The 21,087-nt window shown below is 45.9% G+C and overlaps 1 protein-coding gene across 1 annotated transcript in view; it reads left to right on the plus strand.

Annotated features, from left to right (window-relative positions):
* LOC143125517 (dual specificity protein phosphatase 8-like) overlaps positions 1-21,087 on the plus strand; it is a 53,004-nt gene that overhangs the window by 10,691 nt on the left and 21,226 nt on the right. Inside the window, exon 3 of the mRNA XM_076287060.1 lies at positions 160-298. Within this exon, the coding sequence (XP_076143175.1) occupies positions 160-298 (139 nt within the window). The remainder of the gene's footprint in view (positions 1-159; positions 299-21,087) is intronic.

Genomic DNA, 21,087 nt, shown 5'->3' on the forward strand with positions numbered 1-21,087 from the left:
GATGTACAGGACTGAGCGGCTGTCATATTTTGTACCGCTATGCGGTACATCTAGTCTACAAATGTGTACTCATGAAACACTAATCTCACCAACTAAAGCTACTCTGTGTGTGTGTGTGTGTGTGTGTGTGTGTGTGTGTGTGTGTGTGTGTCTTTGTAGGTGAACTTGTGCAGGAAACAGGAGGTGGTGGTTTATGACCAGAGCACCAAAGACGCCAGCCTGCTCTCCAAAGACAGCTTTGTGCACATCCTGCTATCCAAACTGGAAGAGACATTCAGCCAGGTGTCCCTACTCACAGGTAAGACCCACACTTTTATCACTTATGAAGGGTAGATAGATAGATAGATAGATAGATAGATAGATAGATAGATAGATAGATAGATACTTTATTGATCCCCAGGGGAAATTCAAGGTCTCAGTAGCATATAGACAACACACACACATTCACTAACAGCAGAAAAAGTAATTAAAAGTATATAATATAAAAACACAACTAAGCAATAAGGACAGTAGAAGATAAAGAATATACTAAATATACTAAAATACAAATTATACTAACTAACACTTAATCTAAATCAATTCTAAAAACAGTATCCACATAGTGGTGATTAATCAATCAAGAGGCAGGGACTGAGCCTGTGATTCTCTGTGCATAGTAAGGTAAGGTAAGGTGCTCTGTATGAGTGAGTAGTGATAGTGGTCATGGTGATAGTGGTCATGGTGATAGTGCAAATGAGTAAGTCCAACAGTGCAACAGTGCAAGAATAAAGTCTATATCTATATCTATATATATATATATATATATATATATATATATATATATATATATATAACTATTTTAAGAAAAGGTATAAGTGTCGCCACAGTTCGGCTGTGGCATGGAGGGAGGGGTTATGCATATGTGCTAATGTGCTAATATGCAAACAGTGAGGCAGAAAGACAGTGGTCAAAAGTGGCTAGTGGACAGACAGTATCCAAACACGGAGGGGGTGATAAGGCAGACAGACTATGCAGAGAAGTCTATCTCTCCTCTTCCCTTAAGTGAAGCATTGAACAGTTCAATAGCCCTGGGGACAAATGACTTCCTCAACAGACAGACTGAGGAAGTCATTTGTCCCCAGGGCCATTGAACTGTTCAATGCTTCACTTAAGGGAAGAGTAAGGGTAGGGAAGGGTAGAGTAAAGAACATTAAGCCAGGTGTCCCTACTCACAGGTAAGACCCACACGTTTATCACTTATGAAGGGTAAAGTAAAGAACATTAATGAAAATGTCACCAACATTCCCCCAGAAATAGCTGCAGTGTTGTCTCACTAGATAATATTTGGTTAAATTATTAAGTTACAAAGGGAAAAAGGCCTTTCACTTGATTTAATTTACGTGGGTATTACTACTGTCTTTTACCCAAGGAGTAAATAGATAAAAGATCTGGTCACTGGCATGTCTAGAGCAATGGCTAACTTTTCCCTCTCACATACTGCACTTGATTATAGATATGGCCAGCAGGGGGCAGTGGCGTACATCAGGTTGTTCTCCGATGCAAAACCTCTGCTGTGAATGATGTCAGGGGCTGACAAAGGCAACAGGTGCTGTTTTGCTGACGGAATTAGGGGGGAAAAACTAGGCAGCATTATTTTCACAAATCTGTTTAAAGTAGCGGTAGAATCCTCAGTCATGACAACATAGGAGCACCATTAGCCATCATTAAGAGGTCTTCATGTAATTAGGACACTTTGTGAATACACAGTCCTCAGCTCAGATGTCTAATCCATATACAATTCTAGTTCTGTCAAATCAAGTCCTAACCAGATGTCTAATCAAGGGCAAAAGTAAAAAGAAATGGCAATGTCCCATGCTATGATGAGCTAATGGCAATGTCCCATGCTATGCTATGATGAGCTAATGTTGTGGTTGTGTCACTCTGATGATGGCTCACTTGTTGTTTGCACACATACGTTCAAAGCGCAGAGAAAAGCGAGTGTGTCAGGGTGGAGGGGAGCCTCTGAGTCAGTATGTGTGTGTGTGTGTGTGTGTGTGTTTATGTGTGTGTGTGTGTGTGTGTGTGTGTGTGTGTGTATGTGTGTGTGTGTGTGTATGTGTGTTTATGTGTATGTGTGTGTGTGTTTGTTGTGTTTCCCGGTCAGTGATGTAAGCCTGTGGTGGAATGTCCGAGAGGCCTGAATACTAAATACACAAGTCACATTCTGGCCCTTTTGTTTTGCTGTTTATTTATTTAGTGGAGCAGACTTTTGGGGGTGTTTGTGTACACTGTGTGTGTGTGTGTGTGTGTGTGTGTGTGTGTGTGTGTGAGTGAGAGAGACAGGGAGAGAGAGAGAGGGTATGAGAGAGAGAGAGAGAGAGAGAGAGAGAGAGAGAGAGAGAGAGAGAGTAACGTGTTTGTGCATGGGTGCTTGTGTGTTCCTTCTAAAGGAGCAAAGTACTCCTTGGCCTGCACAGTGGTAGATGTATTATGTAGCTGTTTGCTCAGAATTACTGAGTGAGTGTGTGTGTGACTGAGAGCCAGAGCAAGAGGGGGGGGGGGGGATTACACTGTGCACTGTGTCTGTGGTAATGGTTTTATGTAATCACTTTTGCAGGCAGATTGAGCACAAGGGGTCTCTGCTAGTCCGCCTGGCAACAGCACCCCTGTGGGGATGTTGTCACCCCCAGTGTGTGTGTGTGCGTGTGCGCGTGTGTGTGATGTGTGTGTGTGTGCATGTGCGCGTGTGTGTGTGTGTGTGTGTGTGTGTGTGTGTGTATGTGCGTTTGCGTTTGCGTTTGCGTTTGCGTTTGCGTTTGCGTGTGCGTGTGCGTGCGTGTGTGTGTGTTTGTGTGTGTGTGTGTGTGTGTGTGTGTGTGTGAATCTGCTTATATACAGTATTAGATCGTCTCAAATTCTGAACAATGCCTGTTCTTGTCATTTCATCTTATCTCATTATGTCCAATATGGCCGCCATTAGCTTGACTTGTCACTTCACATCAAAACAAATCAGGAAGCGCCTCAGTCCTGCCGTTGTGTCGTCCCTGCAGAACAGAATGTCTTACGCCCCACAGAAGCCTGGAGGCTCAATCCTGAAAGCTATTCCAACCTCTCAACAAGCTCGGTAGGACTGATGACAGTGACAGCACTGAAATGCAAATGTGTGTGTGTGCTTGGTGAGCATTGTAAGACAAAAAATAAAAAGCCCAGGTTGGGTCCAAGGCCGAGGCCAGGTTCATATATTATTGACGCGGTGAGTAGGAATAGAATGCTGCTGAGGAAGGCCACGGGTCTAAGTTTAGGATGAGTGACAGGGGATATGTGGAGGTCTGTTCCACAGGGGCCTGGTTTGTCCAGGCTCGCCTCAGCCAGCCTGAGCTGAACTGCCTCACCATGCTTCAACGTGGGTGTGTGTGTGTGTGTGTGTGTGTGTGTGTGTGTGTGTGTGTGTGTGTGTGTGTGTTTTTGTGTGTGTGTGTGTGTGTGTGTGTCAGTGTGTGTGTGTGTGTGTGTGTGTGTGTGTGTGTGTCTGTGTGTGTGTCTGTGTGTGTGTGTGTGTGTGTGTGTGTGTGTGTGTGTGTGTGTTGTTGACTCATCTTGTCAAAATCAGGCCTCAGAGAATGATGTCGGTGTGATCCCCAGGGGGCCGTGTGTATAGCGATGGGGGTTCACATCCAGACTGATGGAGTCAGGTCCCCTTTTGAACCCAGCCCACCCTCCCCATAGATCTCCCATAATCATGTCCCCAGTCTGCCTGTTTGAGTGTGTCCTTGGGCCGGCTAGCAAGGTGATTAAGTCAGGAAAAACCCCATTTATGACTCTGTAATAAGGGGTTTCCACACTCTGTGTAAGAGAAAAGTCGATGATTGCTGTCGATATACTAGACCTGTGTCTTGGTTCTCCAATATGCTTCTGTCTATTCTTACCCAGAGCTTGTGTATTCTGAATGCTCTATTCTCTATTAACTATATTGGTCATTCATTTGAATACACATTTGAGCCCATTGTGTGTTCCTGTCAGTCACTGCTCGTAACATGCTGTAGTGCAAAATGTGACCAGGCATTATAAACCCTCAGGACATAAGCAACCTTGTGACCTGAGTCCTGTAAGTTTTTAAAATAAATCACTCTGTGCAGTAGGGCTGGGGGGTTAGATGTGTCCGATATGTTGGTTGAGGTTCTGAGAGAGCATTGTGACAACCAGACACTAGAGTGGGAGCACTGCAGAATTAACCTGTGTTTAGGGAGAGAGAGAATGAGAGAGAGAAGGAGAGCGAGAAGGAGAGGGAGAGAATTCCCCTTAATCCCCCTGCCCTCACTGCATGCAGTCTGTGGGTGTACTGTAGATAGATGTGCTCATCCAGTGGGCACTTAGTCTCTATCTCTCTGGTTGTGGCTCGGTGAACACACTTGCCTTATTTATTTAGACTATGTTGGCCAAATAGTAATAGTATAATATAATGCTTCATAAAAAAAACAGTATTTTTCACATACAGAGTTAATTGGGAGGGCACTGATTGCAGTGGCTGCATTAGGTCTTCCAGATATAGACACTGATATTGCGATATATTGTGATGTACTTCTGTGTAGAAATGTATGGAAACAGATGCTGCTGTATTGATATGGCATCAAATAAACTAAAAGTAGCATGAAGTTAATTACAGTAATTTTCTGTGTATTAGCCACATTGTGTATAAGCAGCAGGACACTGTTTTATGCAAGTTAAAAGAAATAGAACCATACAGTAATACCATATTAACTGCCCCCATGTATTAACCTCATAGCTGAAGAAATTTTGCAAAATCAATGTATAAGCCGCGGCTAATAGTTGGGAAATTACGGTGCTGTCAGATTTCAAATGGAATTATTGAATTTCACTTTTAAGATCTCAGTGTGCCTGAATTTGTTTTTAAGTTGTGGGATACATCAGACTTTGTCTTTGCTGTTATATAGAATTATAAAGAACAGCTGTTAGGGGGGATTCTGTTTTGGACATGACCATTATTCATATGAGCATGTGTTGCGAAATGTAAAGTATCTTGGCCTCTGTATCGTGGTGTGTATTGTATGGTGAGGTTGCAGGCAATACTCACCCCTAATTCCTGATAGGCACCAGGGTTGTGCACAATTCGAATGGCAATTCTGCTTCCTGTTTGCTACCTCAATTGAAATGCAAGTGAAATTCAAGAATTTAATTGGAATTTAAGAGCCAGTTTCAATTCAATTCTGGAATTTTGCACAAGCCTGATAGGCACTATATATTGAGTTCAGTAGAAAAGGCCACAGGGAAGAAGTGCAGTGCCTGGGTTATCTTCTTAGTGTCAATAGTTTGTTATAGACTGGAGGCGGTCTACTTCTCCTGGAGGTTTAACACAGAGAACTGGATGTTCTTTCTCCAAGGCGGTGCTATGCGTTGACAGCACTCTTTGACAGAGGTCAAAGAATCACCATCTTTCATCTTGAGAAAGCAATAAATAGTAATTCTATACATCCAGTGTGTATGCGTGTGTGTGTGTGTGTGCATGTGCAAATGTGTGTCTCTGCATGTGTGTGTGTGTGTGTGTGTGTGTGTGTGTGTGTGTGTGTGTGTGTGTGTGTGTGTGTGTGTGTGTGTATGTGTATGTGTGTTCATTCTTTCATTTTTAAAGTCGGGTGGGAGGTAGTATGAAGGATCAATAAATCTATGGCATGTTGCAGGGTTTGGGCCTCCTGCTGGGGACCCACATGAAAGGCAGGCTGCTCCACTCTCCACTCATCGCCCAAAGTGACCCACGCTACCCTTCTCCATCTCTCCCTCCCCGCTTTGTTGAAGTTCTCTCTCTCTCTCTCTCTCTCTCTCTTGTTTGCCTTGTTTACTCCCTCCTTACCCCTCTCCCCCATGTCTCTGTTGTCCCGGCTTGGCCCTTGGAGCCCTGTTTGTAAAGTAGCACATTATCATATTAATCATCCCAAAATGACAGTGCTGCAGGCATCTGCCTCTGCACTGTACTGTACCTGATTTACGAGTTCATTAGCTCAGAGCATGACTTCACATCGAGGCAATGCTACACGCTGTCTATTCTCTCTCTCCCTCTCTCTCTCTCTCACTCTCTCTCTCTCCCCCTCTCTCTCTCCCTCTCTATCTCTCTCCCTCTCTCTCTTTATCGTAGACGTGCTAATTACCAACCATTTTGTTTGAAAATTCTAAAACAACTATGTTTTTTAATACTTCAAAATAACATTTGCTAAATGAACCTTACATTTTTTAGTAGCCATAGGTGTGTAGATTTGAACAAAATCTAGTTTGGTTCTTACCGGGGCTTTTACTAACTGAAATATCCGATTTTGTTCACCACGCTCGGAGTTTAGTGCTGGGCTGGTGGGTGCTTATTCCCAACCTTTCTCACGGCACATCAACGGTTAGCCCGAGAATTCTCGTCAGCAATTTAAAATTCCACTGGAGCTTCAAGCGGATTTGTACACGCAGCCTTACAACACTGTTTACAGCTCTTCGAGTCACGATAAAATTTAATTTTTGGTACATAGCTAATTTAGATAAACTTATGGTGTGGGTGCTTGCGTTTCTTTAGGAATCCGCCGTCTTGGTTTGTATAGAAATTAATATTACAGTAAGTGACACATACACGTAAGAGGTTGGACATACGTGACGGTTGGTAATATGTGACGTTCCGATATCTCTTTCCCTCTCTCTCCTTCTCTCTCTCTCTCTCTCCCTCTCTCTCCTTCTCTCTCTCTCTCCCTCTCTCCTCTCTCTCTCCTCTCTCTCTCTCTCCCTCTCTCCTTCTCTCTTTCTCTCTCCCTCTCTCTCCTTCTCTCTCTCTCTCTCTCTCCCTCTCTCTCCTTCTCTCTAACTCTTTCTCTCCTTCAGTATCTCTGTTCTTGTCTCTCTCTCTCCCTCTGCACCTTTTTATGGTTCTCATCGTCATTTTTCGGCTCTCTCTCTCTGTGTCTGCATCTCATTTCTTGCTCTTTCTCTATCATTCCTTTTTTTGCATAGTTTTTTTTAAATAGTTTTTTTCTCAGAGCATCTCAATGATGAGCAATCTCAATGATTTAAAAACAGTATGAAAATCAGGATGTTTACTGTGCACCATTTCCTCCGTTTCCTCACTGAGATATGTCTGTATTGAGCTCCTGGCATGTTCAAAGGTGCATAAAAGCGTAATGTGATATAATTGATTATAAATGAGATGGCATGAGATGAGTTCAAGGACAGGGCAAAATCATTTCTGTCAAAACATGTCAGCATCGCTGTGATTGGCAGGTAATATACCTCTGCTGAAGGTTATAGAAATAAATTACAGTAAAAGCACATCAAACAAAATAAATTACAGCAAAAGCACATCAAACTTAAATATCTGAGCATGTTCATTCACCTCTTCACATCAGAGCACACTGTTCACTCTGTCAGTTTTTTATTTCTGCACATGTAGGTATGTAGCCTATGTGTGTGTGTGTGTGTGTGTGTGTGTGTGTGTGTGTGTGTGTGTGTGTGTGTCTGTGTCTGTGTCTGTGTGTATGTCTGTCTGCCTGGTTGTCTGTGCCTGTGTGTGTGTGTGTGTGGGCCTGCTGCACCAGTAATTGCAGCTGAAGAGTCTCCAGTGGCCGTCCGTGCCAGTCTGGACTCAGAGGAAAGTCCAGTGAGAGGCGCTAGCCAGGGTGGCACTGCTGCCCACAGTCTGCCCATCGCCCTGAGTCACTACCAACCAACCGCCCGCGCCTGCCTCGTTTAAATGCCACCGGAGACAAAGCAGCACTGACAACCCCCCCCCCCCCTCACACCTCCCTCCTCTTCCCCTGTCTCTTCTGCAGACGGCACTATTTATTCACATCAAACACACGTCTCCTTTCTCATCTCATGATAATTAAAACAGCGCCGGCGTCTCCAGCATCACAGGAGCTGATTATTATAGGAGCACCAGGGTCCCGCACACACACACACACACACACACACACACACACACACACACACACACAGTTTGGTAATTTCCCTGCCTGAAGCAGGCTGAAATAATTAAAGCCTTCCCTCCTCTCCTCACAAATATTTGCGAGATGGTTTTTGCTGACTAAATTCATTACCGGCATGTTTTCCGCGCATATATGTGACATATGGCAGGGGCCGCTCGTGCTTCTGTGGGTGTGTCGTTTTTTACGCTCTCGGCTCTGCATGGACGGGTCTGTCTATATGTGCGCCGTCGGAGCACAGTGGGGTCTTTATTCTGCCCCCAGCCAGCGGCTCCTCGCGAGTGGAAGAAGAAGCCCCCCCCCCCCCCCCCAACCCCAGTGCCGCCAGGGCAACAAGCCTCTCAGTGTAGTGGGCCATGACATCAGAGCCATTGAGCTCGCTCGCTCCCACATCAGGCTAGGAGGACGTGCTAGGAGGACGTGGCCCACAGACAAAAGGGCCGCTGCTCACACATCAGGGTAGGAGGACATGGCTCACAGACTAACGGTGGGTTTCCACACAGAGAAATACCTCACGAATTTCGGCCAGCTAAATTTCGCCTCAGGGGCGTGACGGCCAAACCGCTAACCTTTTGACTACAGTGTCTAGCCAGTGGTGGCAAGCGAGCTAATTAGGCTAATCAGCTAGTTCAAACGTTTAAGTACTTAATGAAGATATCCAGGGGTCTTTATGCCTCAACTAAGTTGATGTTACCTATAAACAACAATTCATGTTCATAGAAACAACAAGGTCAATAAGACATAATATATTTCATACCTGTTGCAGCATGTAGCCTAGCTGTCTAGCTAGGTTTACAATGCAATAATGTCCGAACATACTAGCCTGTTAGCTAGCTAAAAAGTTTGAGTGTTTAAACTAACATATATAGGGGTCTGTTCAGTGGTGTATGTTCTCTGACTAAGTTCTTGTGGCATGTAACCCGTAATTCGTGTTGATACAAGTGCCAATGTTCGTGTAGAAACATTTTAATCACATACAATTTTCATGTTACAGCTCAGGTAGTCTCCGCCATCTTGGTCAGACTTTTTTGTAACTCCCGCCTCCAAACACAAACATGCGGACCTGATTGGTTATCAAATGGTCCTCATTTAAATAAAGTTAAACTTTCGCCAACTTTGTTTCGCCTGCCTCGGCGATTCGCTCTCATTTCGCCCAGCCAGGGCAAATTTCGTCTCCATTCAACCTCAATTAGAGTGACGCGAAATTTCAGTTTGTGGAAACCCACCGTAAAGGGCCGCTGCTCCCACATCAGGCTAGGAGTGTAGAGTGTAGTAAGTATAAGTATATATACTCTTTTGATCCCGTGGGGGAAATTTGTTCTCTGCATTTATCCCAATCCGTGAATTAGTGAAACACACTGCACACACAGTGAGGTGAAGCACACACTAATCCCGGCGCAGTGAGCTGCCTGCAACAACAGCGGCGTTCTGGGAGCAGTGAGGGGTTGGGTGCCTTGCTCAAGGGCACTTCAGCCATGGCCTGGTCGGGGTTCGAGCCGGCAACCCTCCGGTTACAAATCCGAAGTGCTAACCAGTAGGCCACGGCTGCCCATAAAGGAGGACGTGGTCCACAGACAAAAGGGCCGCTGCTGGACTCTGTGTGTGTGTGTGTGTGTTTGTATATGTGTTTGCATTCCTGAGAGCGGTTGTGTATTTGGAGGGCAACAAACTTTGTGGAACAGAATTGTTTGTCTGTAAGATTTTTTTCCTGTTGTTGCTCTGAATATGCCCCCAGTAGTCTCCATGGAGACCACACAAAGCCACGTTGAGCTGTCTGTCTGCTCGTGGTCATGTGACTTACTGGATGCTATGTAAGTCAGATCAGATAAAGTAACACAACACAAGCACTGAATCACTACGTGCATGAAAGGCTTTCCAGTGGAGTGTTAACTGTGTTCTAACAGCATCTTCTGTTTCTTACATCTTCACTCTGACACTGAGGCCCAGATGTACGTACATTTGCCAACATAGCGTTAACAGCGTGGTATTTATCAAACCTGCAGTTCATCGGGTAATCAGCGCCTTTCTCTGCCCCCTACCACAATTTACGAACGGCCATAACTGAACGGCATACTTTGATCACAAGCGCAGTTGAATGAAGTTAACTGATGGCAACATTAAAAAGAATCAAACGTTTAGCGATCATGAAATAATACATAACAAGATGTCAACAAGCAGCAAGATACTGAAGAGTAGTACTACTCAAACTACTTGTGCACGCAGGCTATGGAAGATTAGTCAAATCTAGCAAGTAGGAAAGTTTAAGTGGATGACGTGAAAGTGAAAGTAAGACATTTGAAAGGCCAAGGTATTCGTACATACAGGGGAATACCTAATTAGCCGCATTCTACGCTTCTCTTCCGATCTTTTAACACAAAACTCCCACTTTCCCCTGACCCTCCTATGAATGCATATGCATGACACGGGAAAGCACAATTTTCCATTTTCAGCTCTTGCGACAAGCAGTCTGCGGTTTTAACCCAAGTGCGGCCTGTTTGTACCTCGCCATGTTTTTACATGCACATTGCGAAACAAATACGCCTGAGGTGGGTTCAAAAGCGATAGTACATCTGGCCCTGAATATCTTGTTTGCCCAATAATAACAGTTTTAACACACGCATAAATCCTTCTTTATTGTAACATACTGATTCCCTAGTGCAACACCCAACCTGGTCCGTCTGGACACTAATTACATTAACAATAGCGGCAGGTTCAAACACACCTGGCTCCTAACGGAAACAAACGTACATAGTCTATTGTAATTCTTTCATACTCTACATTGAAATATATCAAGTAATTCTCAGTTAATTAATAATGTGGAATCATTCTTTTTTTTTTTTAAGTATATTTTTTTGGTCTTTTTATGCCTTTAATGATAGTGACAGTTGAGAGTGACAGGAAGTGAATGGGAGAGAGAGCAGGGGTGGGATCCGGAAAGGACCACGGGGCGGGAATCGAACCTGGGTCGCTGGCGTACGGTGCAGGTGCCCCAGCCAGTTGCGCCACAGCTGGGACAGAATCATTCATTTTAACTAATGTAAATATAACTCTATTTGTGTGTGTCTGTGTGTGTGTGTGTGTGTGTGTGTGTGTGTGTGTGTGTGTGTGTGTGTGTGTGTGTGTGTGTGTGTGTGTGTGTGTGTGTGTGTGTGTGTGTGTGTGTGTGTGTGTGTAAGAGACACACAGAGAGAGAAAGAGAAAACAGTTGTGTGTTATTGTATGCATATGTGTGTGTGTGTATTGAGGAGTGGATGTGTGGTTGGCCCTTGCTTGGCTAGCCTGAGCCTGGTGCACTCAGACTCCCCTGGGCCCGCTGCTGCTATGGAGCTCAGGCTGCCCCCCAGCCCCAAGGCTGGATCGATGATTTCATTGAGAAGAAGGTGTGTGTGTGTGTGTGTGTGTGTGTGTGTGTTGTGTGTGTGTGTGTGTGTGTGTGTGTGTGTGTGTGTGTGTATGTGTGTGTGTGTGTGTGTGTGTGTGTGTCCGTGTCCGTGTCCGTGTGTGTGTGTGTGTGTGTGTGTGTGTGTGTGTGTGTAGCTGTGGGCACAACAGGGAAGTGAGGTAACCTCCCACAGGCTTCCTCCTCTGCCCATTGTTCTGGGCTCTGTTTCTCTCTCTCCCTCTTTCTCTCTGTTTCTCTCTCTCTTTCTCCTCTTAGTTTTCTCCTTGGTCTTTCGCTCTCTCTCTCTCTCTCTCTCTCTCTCTTTCTCTCTCTCTCCTTCTATTTTTAGTGTGACTCTGTTGCAGCCACATCTGGTATCCACTGGGCTCCAGAGCTACAGGGCTATGAGTGAGAAATAACATGAGCACACAAAACAGTATTCTACGAGATAAACAGCAGTAGATCAGCCCATTCATCATGTGCTTTTATGCAGATGCTCTCTCTCTCTCCTCCGTCCTGTGTGTGTATGTGAATTAGTGTGATCAAACTGAGCTCATTGAATTGAGTCGTTTCAATGAAGGCTTTATTTGTTATATCCTTAATCTTTCATGACACTAACTGAGATCAGCACGTATAATCATTATCATTGTTTGTGGCTGATGACCAGAAAAGCAGAGAGAGAGAGAGAGAGAGAGAGAGAGAGAAAGAGAGAGAGAGAGAGAGAGAAAGAGGGGGGTTCGGGGACAATGGGTCCCTTATAGAATCCCCAGTTATCAACCGCACCATCGGTGATGTCATTGAGAGCATGCTTGGGCTAATATGCCTTGTGTTTGCCTTTCTGTCCGTCAGGTCTGGGTTTAGACTAACGTTTTCACTCGCACATGAATGGGGCTGTCTGAGGAAGCCCGGCCTTGGTCAGCGGTCCAGCCCAGAGAGCCGGGCTCTGCCTCAGACAAATGGGCTGTCTATGGTGGGTTTATTCACCACATACACTCTAACCACTGTCTGCAGTGAGGGACATATATCATGTGTTCATGGTAAAGGTCAATAGTTTGTAACTGCTGAGGTAGAACTAGTGGGCAATGGATGTGTTTCTGTTGCGATAAAGAAAGGACAGTGTGAGGTGGGCGTTTGCCAAGAGGAAACAGAGTCACACTGACACCCTGGGAGGAGGAAGTCTCGAACTTGAGGAAGAGGAAATGTTCTGAGGGAGTGGCGCTGGTGGATGAGTATGAGCTCGATTGTGACAGACAAGTGGAAGCGCTTTGTGCTGTGTTTGTTTGGAGACAAAGGCACACTGCAACCTGGGGAGAGAGGCGGGGTGAGGGCAGTGTGTATGTGTCAAGCTGTAATGTATTTATATATTTATATGCATTCGTCCCCAGCTCTGAACAAACACATGATGTATTGGTGTGACGTAACGTCTTGGTGACGTGTTTGTTTTCATGTGATGGTTTTTTATCTGTGCAGCGGGAGCGCTGAGATATACTGGGCAGGGCAGTGGAGAAGGGGGGGGGGGTGTGGGGAGGAGGAGGAGGGGCTGCTTGTGATGGGCCTGGGCTGCTTGTGAATGAATGGGGCTGTGTGTTTGAGGCTTGGCCGGTGGCGGAGCTCCGTGCACGCAGGCATTTCCCCTCAGCACCCCGGCCCAGTCACTCTCACAGGCAGACGCCCTGCACGTCTCCCGGCCACTGGGCCGACACGCAGAAGAGCCTAGGCTGACCGCACTGCCTACCAGAGCCCATGGTGACCCTTCACTGGTGCTGCACATGGTGTCCTCTCAGAGAGGGTGTCGGTGTCATTTAATTTTCCTTTTAAACCTCAACAGTGGTGTTACATTCATGCCTCTCACCCATACTACTCCCCTGAAAGCCCTGGAAGAATGAAATTGGGAAATCTAATGAGAGGGAATGAGATGGACAACAGAAATGGCGGTGAAAGTAGCCAAAAAGGACGATGACATAGTGAGGGCCAGTGCAGGAGAGTAATGGGCACAAGCACTGGACACAAGAAGCAGATGCCAAGTAAGGTGTGGAGAGGTAGAGAGAGGTAGAGAGGTATGGAGAGAAAGAGAGAGGGACATGGACATGGTGACAAGTAAGGTGTGGAGAGATAGAGAGAGATAGAGAGGTATGGAGAGATAGAGAAGAACATGGACATGTTGAGTAGGAGTCCTGTCATTGGAAGAGAAGCATTTAGTCCTGAAATTGTTGTCTACCAAGAATTTTTACCTCATGATTTTTTTTTAGAACTTTATCACAAATTCAGTCATTTCAGTCAGTTAACAGAAGTGAGAGAGGGTTATGTAGTGTACACTTCAAGCACATGAGGTGCTCAAGAGATCATTTCTTGTGTACACAAGTGATTTTTAAATATTTTTTTAATCTTCATACTTTACTTCTCATTATCTATTTCTTTATTGGTTTGGAAATGTTACAGGACAACAATCCATGCAACCACTTGGAATATGAGTTTGATTACACAGAGTTAGAGTGAGATAGATGGAGACCCTTGCTGAGAGGGAGAGAGAGGAGTATGTAAGAGAGACAGAGTCTGTGTGTGTGTGTGTGTGTGTGTGTGTGTGTGTGTGTGTGACTATGTCTAAAAGAGAAAGACAGACAGAGAGAGAGAGAGAGAGCGAGAGAGAGCGAGCAGTGCAGGATGTGATGGGTAAACAGAAAGCCGTCTCCATGCGATGAGCGGTCCCGGCTCACACATTATACACCGGTGTTTATTCAGCTACCTGCGTCACCACCAGGGTAGGAATTTCACGGCGGCCACGACGTCCATGGCCGTCGTAGCCCCTTGCATTAGCCGTGACGCCCCTTTGAAAATCAGAGGTTTACAGGCCACGGTGGCCTTGGTGCCCCCTTCTTTCAATATTCTGCTTTGCGTCCTACTAATAGCGATATATATTTAGCCTATGGCCTGTCAAAACAATCTTAGCATTCACAGCGCAAATTACGTAAGAAAGTGCGTCCAAATTCACCCATTCTTCTCAGTTGAACTACTTGCGAAGTAGCCTACTCATCACACAGACATCACAAGTATCACACGAAAGAGCTTTTTCTCAGCTTTTAAACTATGTCAGCCGCTAATTGCTGTGATGAACGGTTCGCGAGAAAAGTAAATAATATCATTCAATTTAATCATAAATTCTACTGAAGGTTTTGCGTCCATCTCCCTACCCATTCATCTCGGCGGAATACTTCACGAACCTCTCGTTTAACACATGACATATATCAGAATAAACAGCAGACCTTACCGAACACAAAGGTGTAAAGCAGTCCCCTGTACAGTTAGCCGTTCCAGAGTAATCCCGTTTTGAATTTGCAGTAAATTTCAACATACATGGATGTCTCCAAATTTGGGCTTTTAGTTTTACACTGTGTTTAAATTGTTCCACATTATTTCATAACGGGCCAAATACAAAATAAATATTACAAATGTCGCCTAGATATCGGTAAATCAGAGGACAGCTGACTAAGAGTTTGTGAAAGTAGCCTTAATGATCACAAAATGCTAAGCATGCATCTAGGCTATTTGACTTTCTTAAAGCTGAGCTGTGCTTAAATTGTTCAATACATGATTTCATAACAGGCCAAATATCAAATAAATGTTAAATATAGCCTAGATATCTGTAAATATTAGATGATCAGATGATTTACAGTTATATGTAATGTGTCATGTTTCATGTTTTTGTAATGTTTCATACAGTGATGCAGGTCTACTGCAGTGATCATTTTTATAGCCTACTACTGTATAGTTAACGTTGGCCTTAGTGCCCTGACATGTGGCCTTTGTGCCCTCCACCAAATATGCCCAACTGAAGGCCAAGTGGCCTTGCCCCAAGAATGTTGAAATTCCAAGCCTGGTCACCACTACTGGATGACTTTCTCTCTCTCTCTCTCTCTCTCCCTCTCTCTCTCTCTCTCTGTCTCCCTCTCTCTCTCACACACACACACACACTCTCTCTCTCTCTCTCTCTCTCTCACACACACACACACACACACACACACACATGGTAGTGCATGCAGGGGCTGGAGGATGCCTTTTCCGTGAGGACAGGTCAGTGTGCGTATGGGTAGGTGGTGTTTTAGACCTTTGTGCATCTTGGCATCGGGGATTGCGGAGATCGGCATTTTTCTCATTCTATTGTTGTCTTGTCCAAAATAGGCAATGCTCCTTCAGGTGCCTTTATTTATTTTACAAGCACTTGGCTGGACTTTTTTCCCACAGAGGAAAGAGGTCCTGTGACCTAGCTGGAGTACCGATAGGAATGTTGGATGATGAGGATCGGAAAGTGTGGAGTGACCGCCATCGCCGTCCATAATTAAACATAAAAGTAAACGCGTAAATCTGTGGAAAAGAGCAATAGTAGCTTTTAGGTTTACTGTATTATTGATTAGGTAACCACTCAGTAGGTTATATGAGGAGGTTTATTCATTAGTAGACTCACTGTATGTATTAGTAGGTTTGGTGTGTGTGTGTGTTTCTGTGTGTGTGTGTGTGTGTGTGTGTGTACAGTATGTGTAGACAGGAGCATATGTGCACACAGGGTCATCGTGTGCTGTTATGATATTGTTATGACCCACTTGGGACTGAGATGTATTCCATAGTTGCAGAATGAGGGCTGTCGAGATCTTAATGCATGCGGTAAACGTCGCTGTTCAGCCTGTTAGGGCTGCTAACTATTCACAGCTAAGCCTGCGTCGCTGAAAGACGGATGCTTGTGAGAGGCACCGAGCAGCTGGCCTACAACCACTCATGCATTTGCAAGTGAGAGACCGACACACTCCGACATGCCAAAACAGCTTTGGAAGTCAACATCTCCTGCCGCATCTCCGAGGTCTCTCTCATCATGCGCTCTTCTTGTTATTTGTCATTTTCTGCAGGTTTTTAAAAAAAAAATTTGGCTTCTTTTTTTTTTTCCCCAGCGGTGATGAAAATAAGCTAGCAGCCGGACAGTGCCAAATGTTTCCAGCATGACGTGATCCAGCTACATTCCTGCTGGAGCTGTGCTGACTGTTCCCTAACCTCTTCCGTGGTCTTCTTAAAGGGGCCCTAACCCTGACACCATTCCCCGGCTACAGCCCGATGAGAAGAGGAGGGGGGGGGGCGGCAGTGGGGTCGGCCATGAGCAGATCGCTTACCCCAGACGCTCCGAATCCCTGACCCACAGTTTCAGCCGTGCCCCGTCTTTTACTATTTCGTTTATGCAGCAGATGCCGAAGTGAGAAGATGTTCATTTTAGCACTGTGCACTTCATAGGAATCAAATAGGTGACGGACAGACTGCTCCTCTAGCAGCTGAGATGCAGAGCTCTTTGTCTTACCATCATTCCTCTCACCCTCCCCGGCCTGGTTCCTCCTCGTCTTTATTACATTGACACACTCACAACCAGCAGGTAGCACTGAGGCAACACTGTTTTTTTCTTGGAACACTGTTCGGCATGCCAAACGTCCATCTGCTTGGTGTGTGCCTGTGAACTACAGGCCGAGGTGACGTGACTGGGGTGTATTTCACGGCTTTCTGCCACACACACACACTCACACACACACACACACACACACACACACACAGACTTGGGTGGAGGAGCACCTACACTATGTGGCGTCTGTGCCTGCCTCCAGCGGTGATTTACGGTGTGGAGGGAGGTGGAGAGGGGAGACGCCTGATAACAAGTTAATCTCAGCTCATAAACAGCCTGCAGCAGAATGGCCCTGAGACAGAGAGAGATGGGAGAGAAAGAGAGAGAGAGAGAGAGAGAGAGAGAGACTGCCGACTGCAGGGGAGCAGAGCAACCTCAGGACATGGAAAAGAAGTCCTGTCCCCCGGCCAGTCACTGAAAGACGATAGCGTTCTCTCCCTCTCTCTCTCTCTCTTCCTCTCTCTCCCTCTGTTGCTCTCTCTCTCTCTCTCTCTCTCATGTTGCTGGAAATAGACTTGCATCTGGTGGCTTTGACAGTGCATGTGCGGCATCCTCGCTCGCTCTGTTTCTCCCTGCCGCGTTGCCGAGGAAACGCAAACACGGTTATCGTTCCATCTTAAAATGGAGTTGAGACACCCCCAGCCACCACGCCACCTCCACCACCACAACCACCACCACCACCACCAGCACCATCACCATCTCCACACTTCCAGCCCCCCCCCCTTCCCTCTCCAGCCCCGACAGCTGCCCTGCCAGCAGGCCAAGCAGGCCCTATACCCCCAGACCAGTCTCTCCTCACTCCCCTCCATCCTCCAACATCACAACACAACACAACACGGGCAAACAGAATAGCTGGCGTGCCCCGTACTGTATGACCGTAATGCCCATCCACCCTCACTACCACCACCCTCACTACCATGACCACTGCCACCACCACCAGCAGCACCAGCAGCACCACCACCACCACCAGCAGCATCACCACCAGCAGCAGCACCACCAGCTCCAGCAGTGGTGCTCGAGCTGCCCATCGGAGGTGAACCCAAGCAGCCCACGCCCAGCTCATCGCTGGATGCTTGGAATAGCAGATGTAATCAGAGGCACATGGCGGGCGTGTTTTACCTGCGACATGATCGGCACTGGCGCGTGTGCCATACACGGCATACGTGGGCTGGATATTTTATTATAGCTCACAGGCTGGACTGGCATGGTGTTGAGAGTTGCTAATAGCTGAACTGAAAGTATTTCTTTAATTTAGATTTCTGTATTTTGAGTGGCGTCTCTAGAATTGTGAACTACACATTCGCATCTCAATAGATGGAGAAAGAGGGGGAATAAGGGAGAGAGAGAGATGTGGGAGGGGGGGGGGGGGTTATGTACATAGTTTAGGCTGTAAAACTGACCATACAGGTCAACCAGTTGTGAAATGTTTTTAGTACATTAGTGAACTGGAATTCCATTCCAGGACAAGAGGTCTGAACAGGAGTTTTCCATCATAGTGACCCTATTCACTCCCCTGGTCTCCTTGGACATAGGCTCTCTCTCTTTCTCTCTTTTGTTCTCTTTCTCCCTCTTCTCTCCCTCTCTCCACACAGCAGCATCACTCTCCTGTTCTCTACTCTCTCTCTCTCTATTCTCCCTCTCTCTCTCTCTCTACTCTCTCTCTCTACTCTCTCTCTCTCTCCCTCTCTCTCTCCCTCCCCCTCTCACTGGTTTCCTGATAAAGACCTGATATTTTCCATCCTGATGTGGCTAAATTTGGATTGCAGGCTTCTGTGTGATCACACTGTTTTACATCACTGCATTCTTATTTCCCTGGACCAACCCACATACACACAAGCTGTTGTAGACACATTCACACATGACCACACACGCACACACACGCACACACACACACGCACACACACGCACACACACACACACACACACACACACACACACACACACACACACACACACACACATACACACACATACACACACAGACACACACGTTCACAGCATGAAGACTACTTTCAGAGGCCCTCTTCCCTTCCTCATTCTATAAACTCTTTCACCACATAGGCATTCCAAAGAAATTCTATGTTCAGTATAAATAAACTACAGTCCCATACCTCTTCCTGGCTTTAAGAGTGGGTCTTTGTCTCTCTCTTTCTCTCTCTCTCTCTCTCTCTCTCTCTCTGTGTGTGTGTGTGTGTGTGTGTGAGAGAGAAAGAGAGAAAGAGAGAGAAACACAGACAACGACCATGTATGCGCATGAGTTTTTTAGATGAATCAGAAGATCAAGAAATACACTGTGCTGGACAGTCAAACGCACCTCTTTATATGAAAGTGTTCTCCTGTGTGCATTGTTCGAGATCAGAAATACATCAGAATAGGTTGCAAACCCTTAACCTATATAAAAGTACATTGTACAAATTAATGGATATTACATACATCCCTGAATCATGTAATACTGAAATCACTAAAGTAGATGGCCTATATTACTCTAATGATTCATATTTCATATTAGGTACCTTTATAGCCCCATTGTTAAATGTATGGCATGAAGGGTAGCAATACCTAATGATTATAACCAGACCAAGAATGTTTATGTGTGTTTACATTTCTCCACAATATTTATAGACGTGTATAGATGGGTGCCTGACTGGGCTGTGCACATTCACGGTGGTCTGAAAGGTACATGGAGCTGTGTAGAAGTAAGGGCTGTGGTCGCTCCTGGTCTTCCTGTCATGGTCTCAGCGGTCAGCTATGCACACAGGATGGGGCTGTCCTCATTCCTGCCTGATCAAAACCAGAGGCATGGAACGCTTCCTCTAACGTGATGTAACACACAAAGAGAGAGAAAGAGAGAGAGAGAAATGGACAAAGGGGGTTTTGCTGTAGAAGAACAGAGAGATGAACTACAAGAGAGAAGACAAAAGAAGGAAAGACATGGATAGCAAGTGACACACCTAGAGCAGACAAGGAGAGAAACATTCTAAAAATACCCAGAAAACGAACCGTGAAATAAAAAGAACATGAGATTGAGAGACATAGACGTGGAACAGGCATGAGGGGAGGTACTGTGCTCTTTGTGTTGGGCTAGTTGGGGCATTACATCATCGCTGTTCTCACCCCCCCACACACACACACATCTCATACCCCCCACTTTCATGCCCCTGTGCCCTCTGTGGTGGGATGGGGGTGTGGATCATCTGTCTCCTGGGCCTCATCTCTCTCTCTCTCTCTCATCCCCCTCTCCTCGGGGACGCTGGAGGTGGAGGGATCAGCTGGAAGGCAACATTTCCAGACATTAAAATGAGGTCTTTCCCAAATTAGAGTTTCGGGGGGTTTCGCCCTCCAGCTTGCAATGACATTGTCGGCTCCTCTCCCCCTGCTGCTGCCGTCAAATGAAAGCCAGTGGAGGCCGGCTGGGCTGAGCTTGTGCTGGTGCCTGGTGCCTAGTGCTTGGTTTGTCCTTTAATGTCAACTCATTTGTTTGAATGAGGAATGGCTTTGCCTTGGGCCATATTAACCTCATGCTGGGCTCCCTACAGTATTAGTAATGAGATAAATTCATCAGTTTTATTTCAGCAAACATGTTAATGCTGTCGCTGTGGCTGTGGATGCCATCCCTCCTCCTCCTTTCGGTAATAGCGCGTGTTTCATTGTTACACTGCTATCATATGCACTGTTCCTGAATCAGAACAAAGGCGGAGGATCTTCCAGAGAACACAGACTTGTATCTGCCCGTATACCCATGCCAAAGCAGGCAGCATTTACATTTGGATTTGGATTTCTTATTTAGCCCATGACTCATACAGTGTTTTGGCGTCAGTCTTTTAGATTATATTCATTGATAACCAAACAATATGCGGAGTATCATGCAGCACATACTGTGCATGATTGGCCCTTGGTTGGTTGGTAAGGTTCATTTCATGGAGGAGGTTCAGCTGAGTTGAAAATGTTCTCACTGAGAAGTCTGCCTGTTTGTCCACAAACACATGCTGTACTTTGGTGCCTTTCTGAACACTGTGATGTGCAGCCATCAGAGGCTGTAACAGGTGAAGGCAGTGAAAGAGCTATTGCATGTGAGGAGGATATTATTTGTGTGTGTGTGTGTGTGTGTGTGTGTGCGTGTGTGTGTGTGTGTGTGTGTGTGTGCGTGTGTGTGTGTTTGTGTGTGGGTGTGTGTGCGTGCGAGGGAGTTGCCAGGGAGGAAGATAACCTACATTTTCCCTTCATTCCTGGGCAGCCAGCTTAGCACTAGATCACAGAGACACCCTGCCCTTTCCAGTGACGTGATGCATTCCTCCCATTCCTGGCCTCTTTGTCGGACCGATCTTCAGGAG

Source organism: Alosa pseudoharengus, unplaced genomic scaffold (genome assembly GCF_046254945.1).
Source record: "Alosa pseudoharengus isolate Yale_2024_CS ecotype anadromous, Long Island Sound unplaced genomic scaffold, YU_APseudo_1.1 YU_APseudo_1.1_scf_16, whole genome shotgun sequence".
NCBI classification, from domain to species: Eukaryota; Metazoa; Chordata; class Actinopteri; order Clupeiformes; family Clupeidae; genus Alosa; species Alosa pseudoharengus.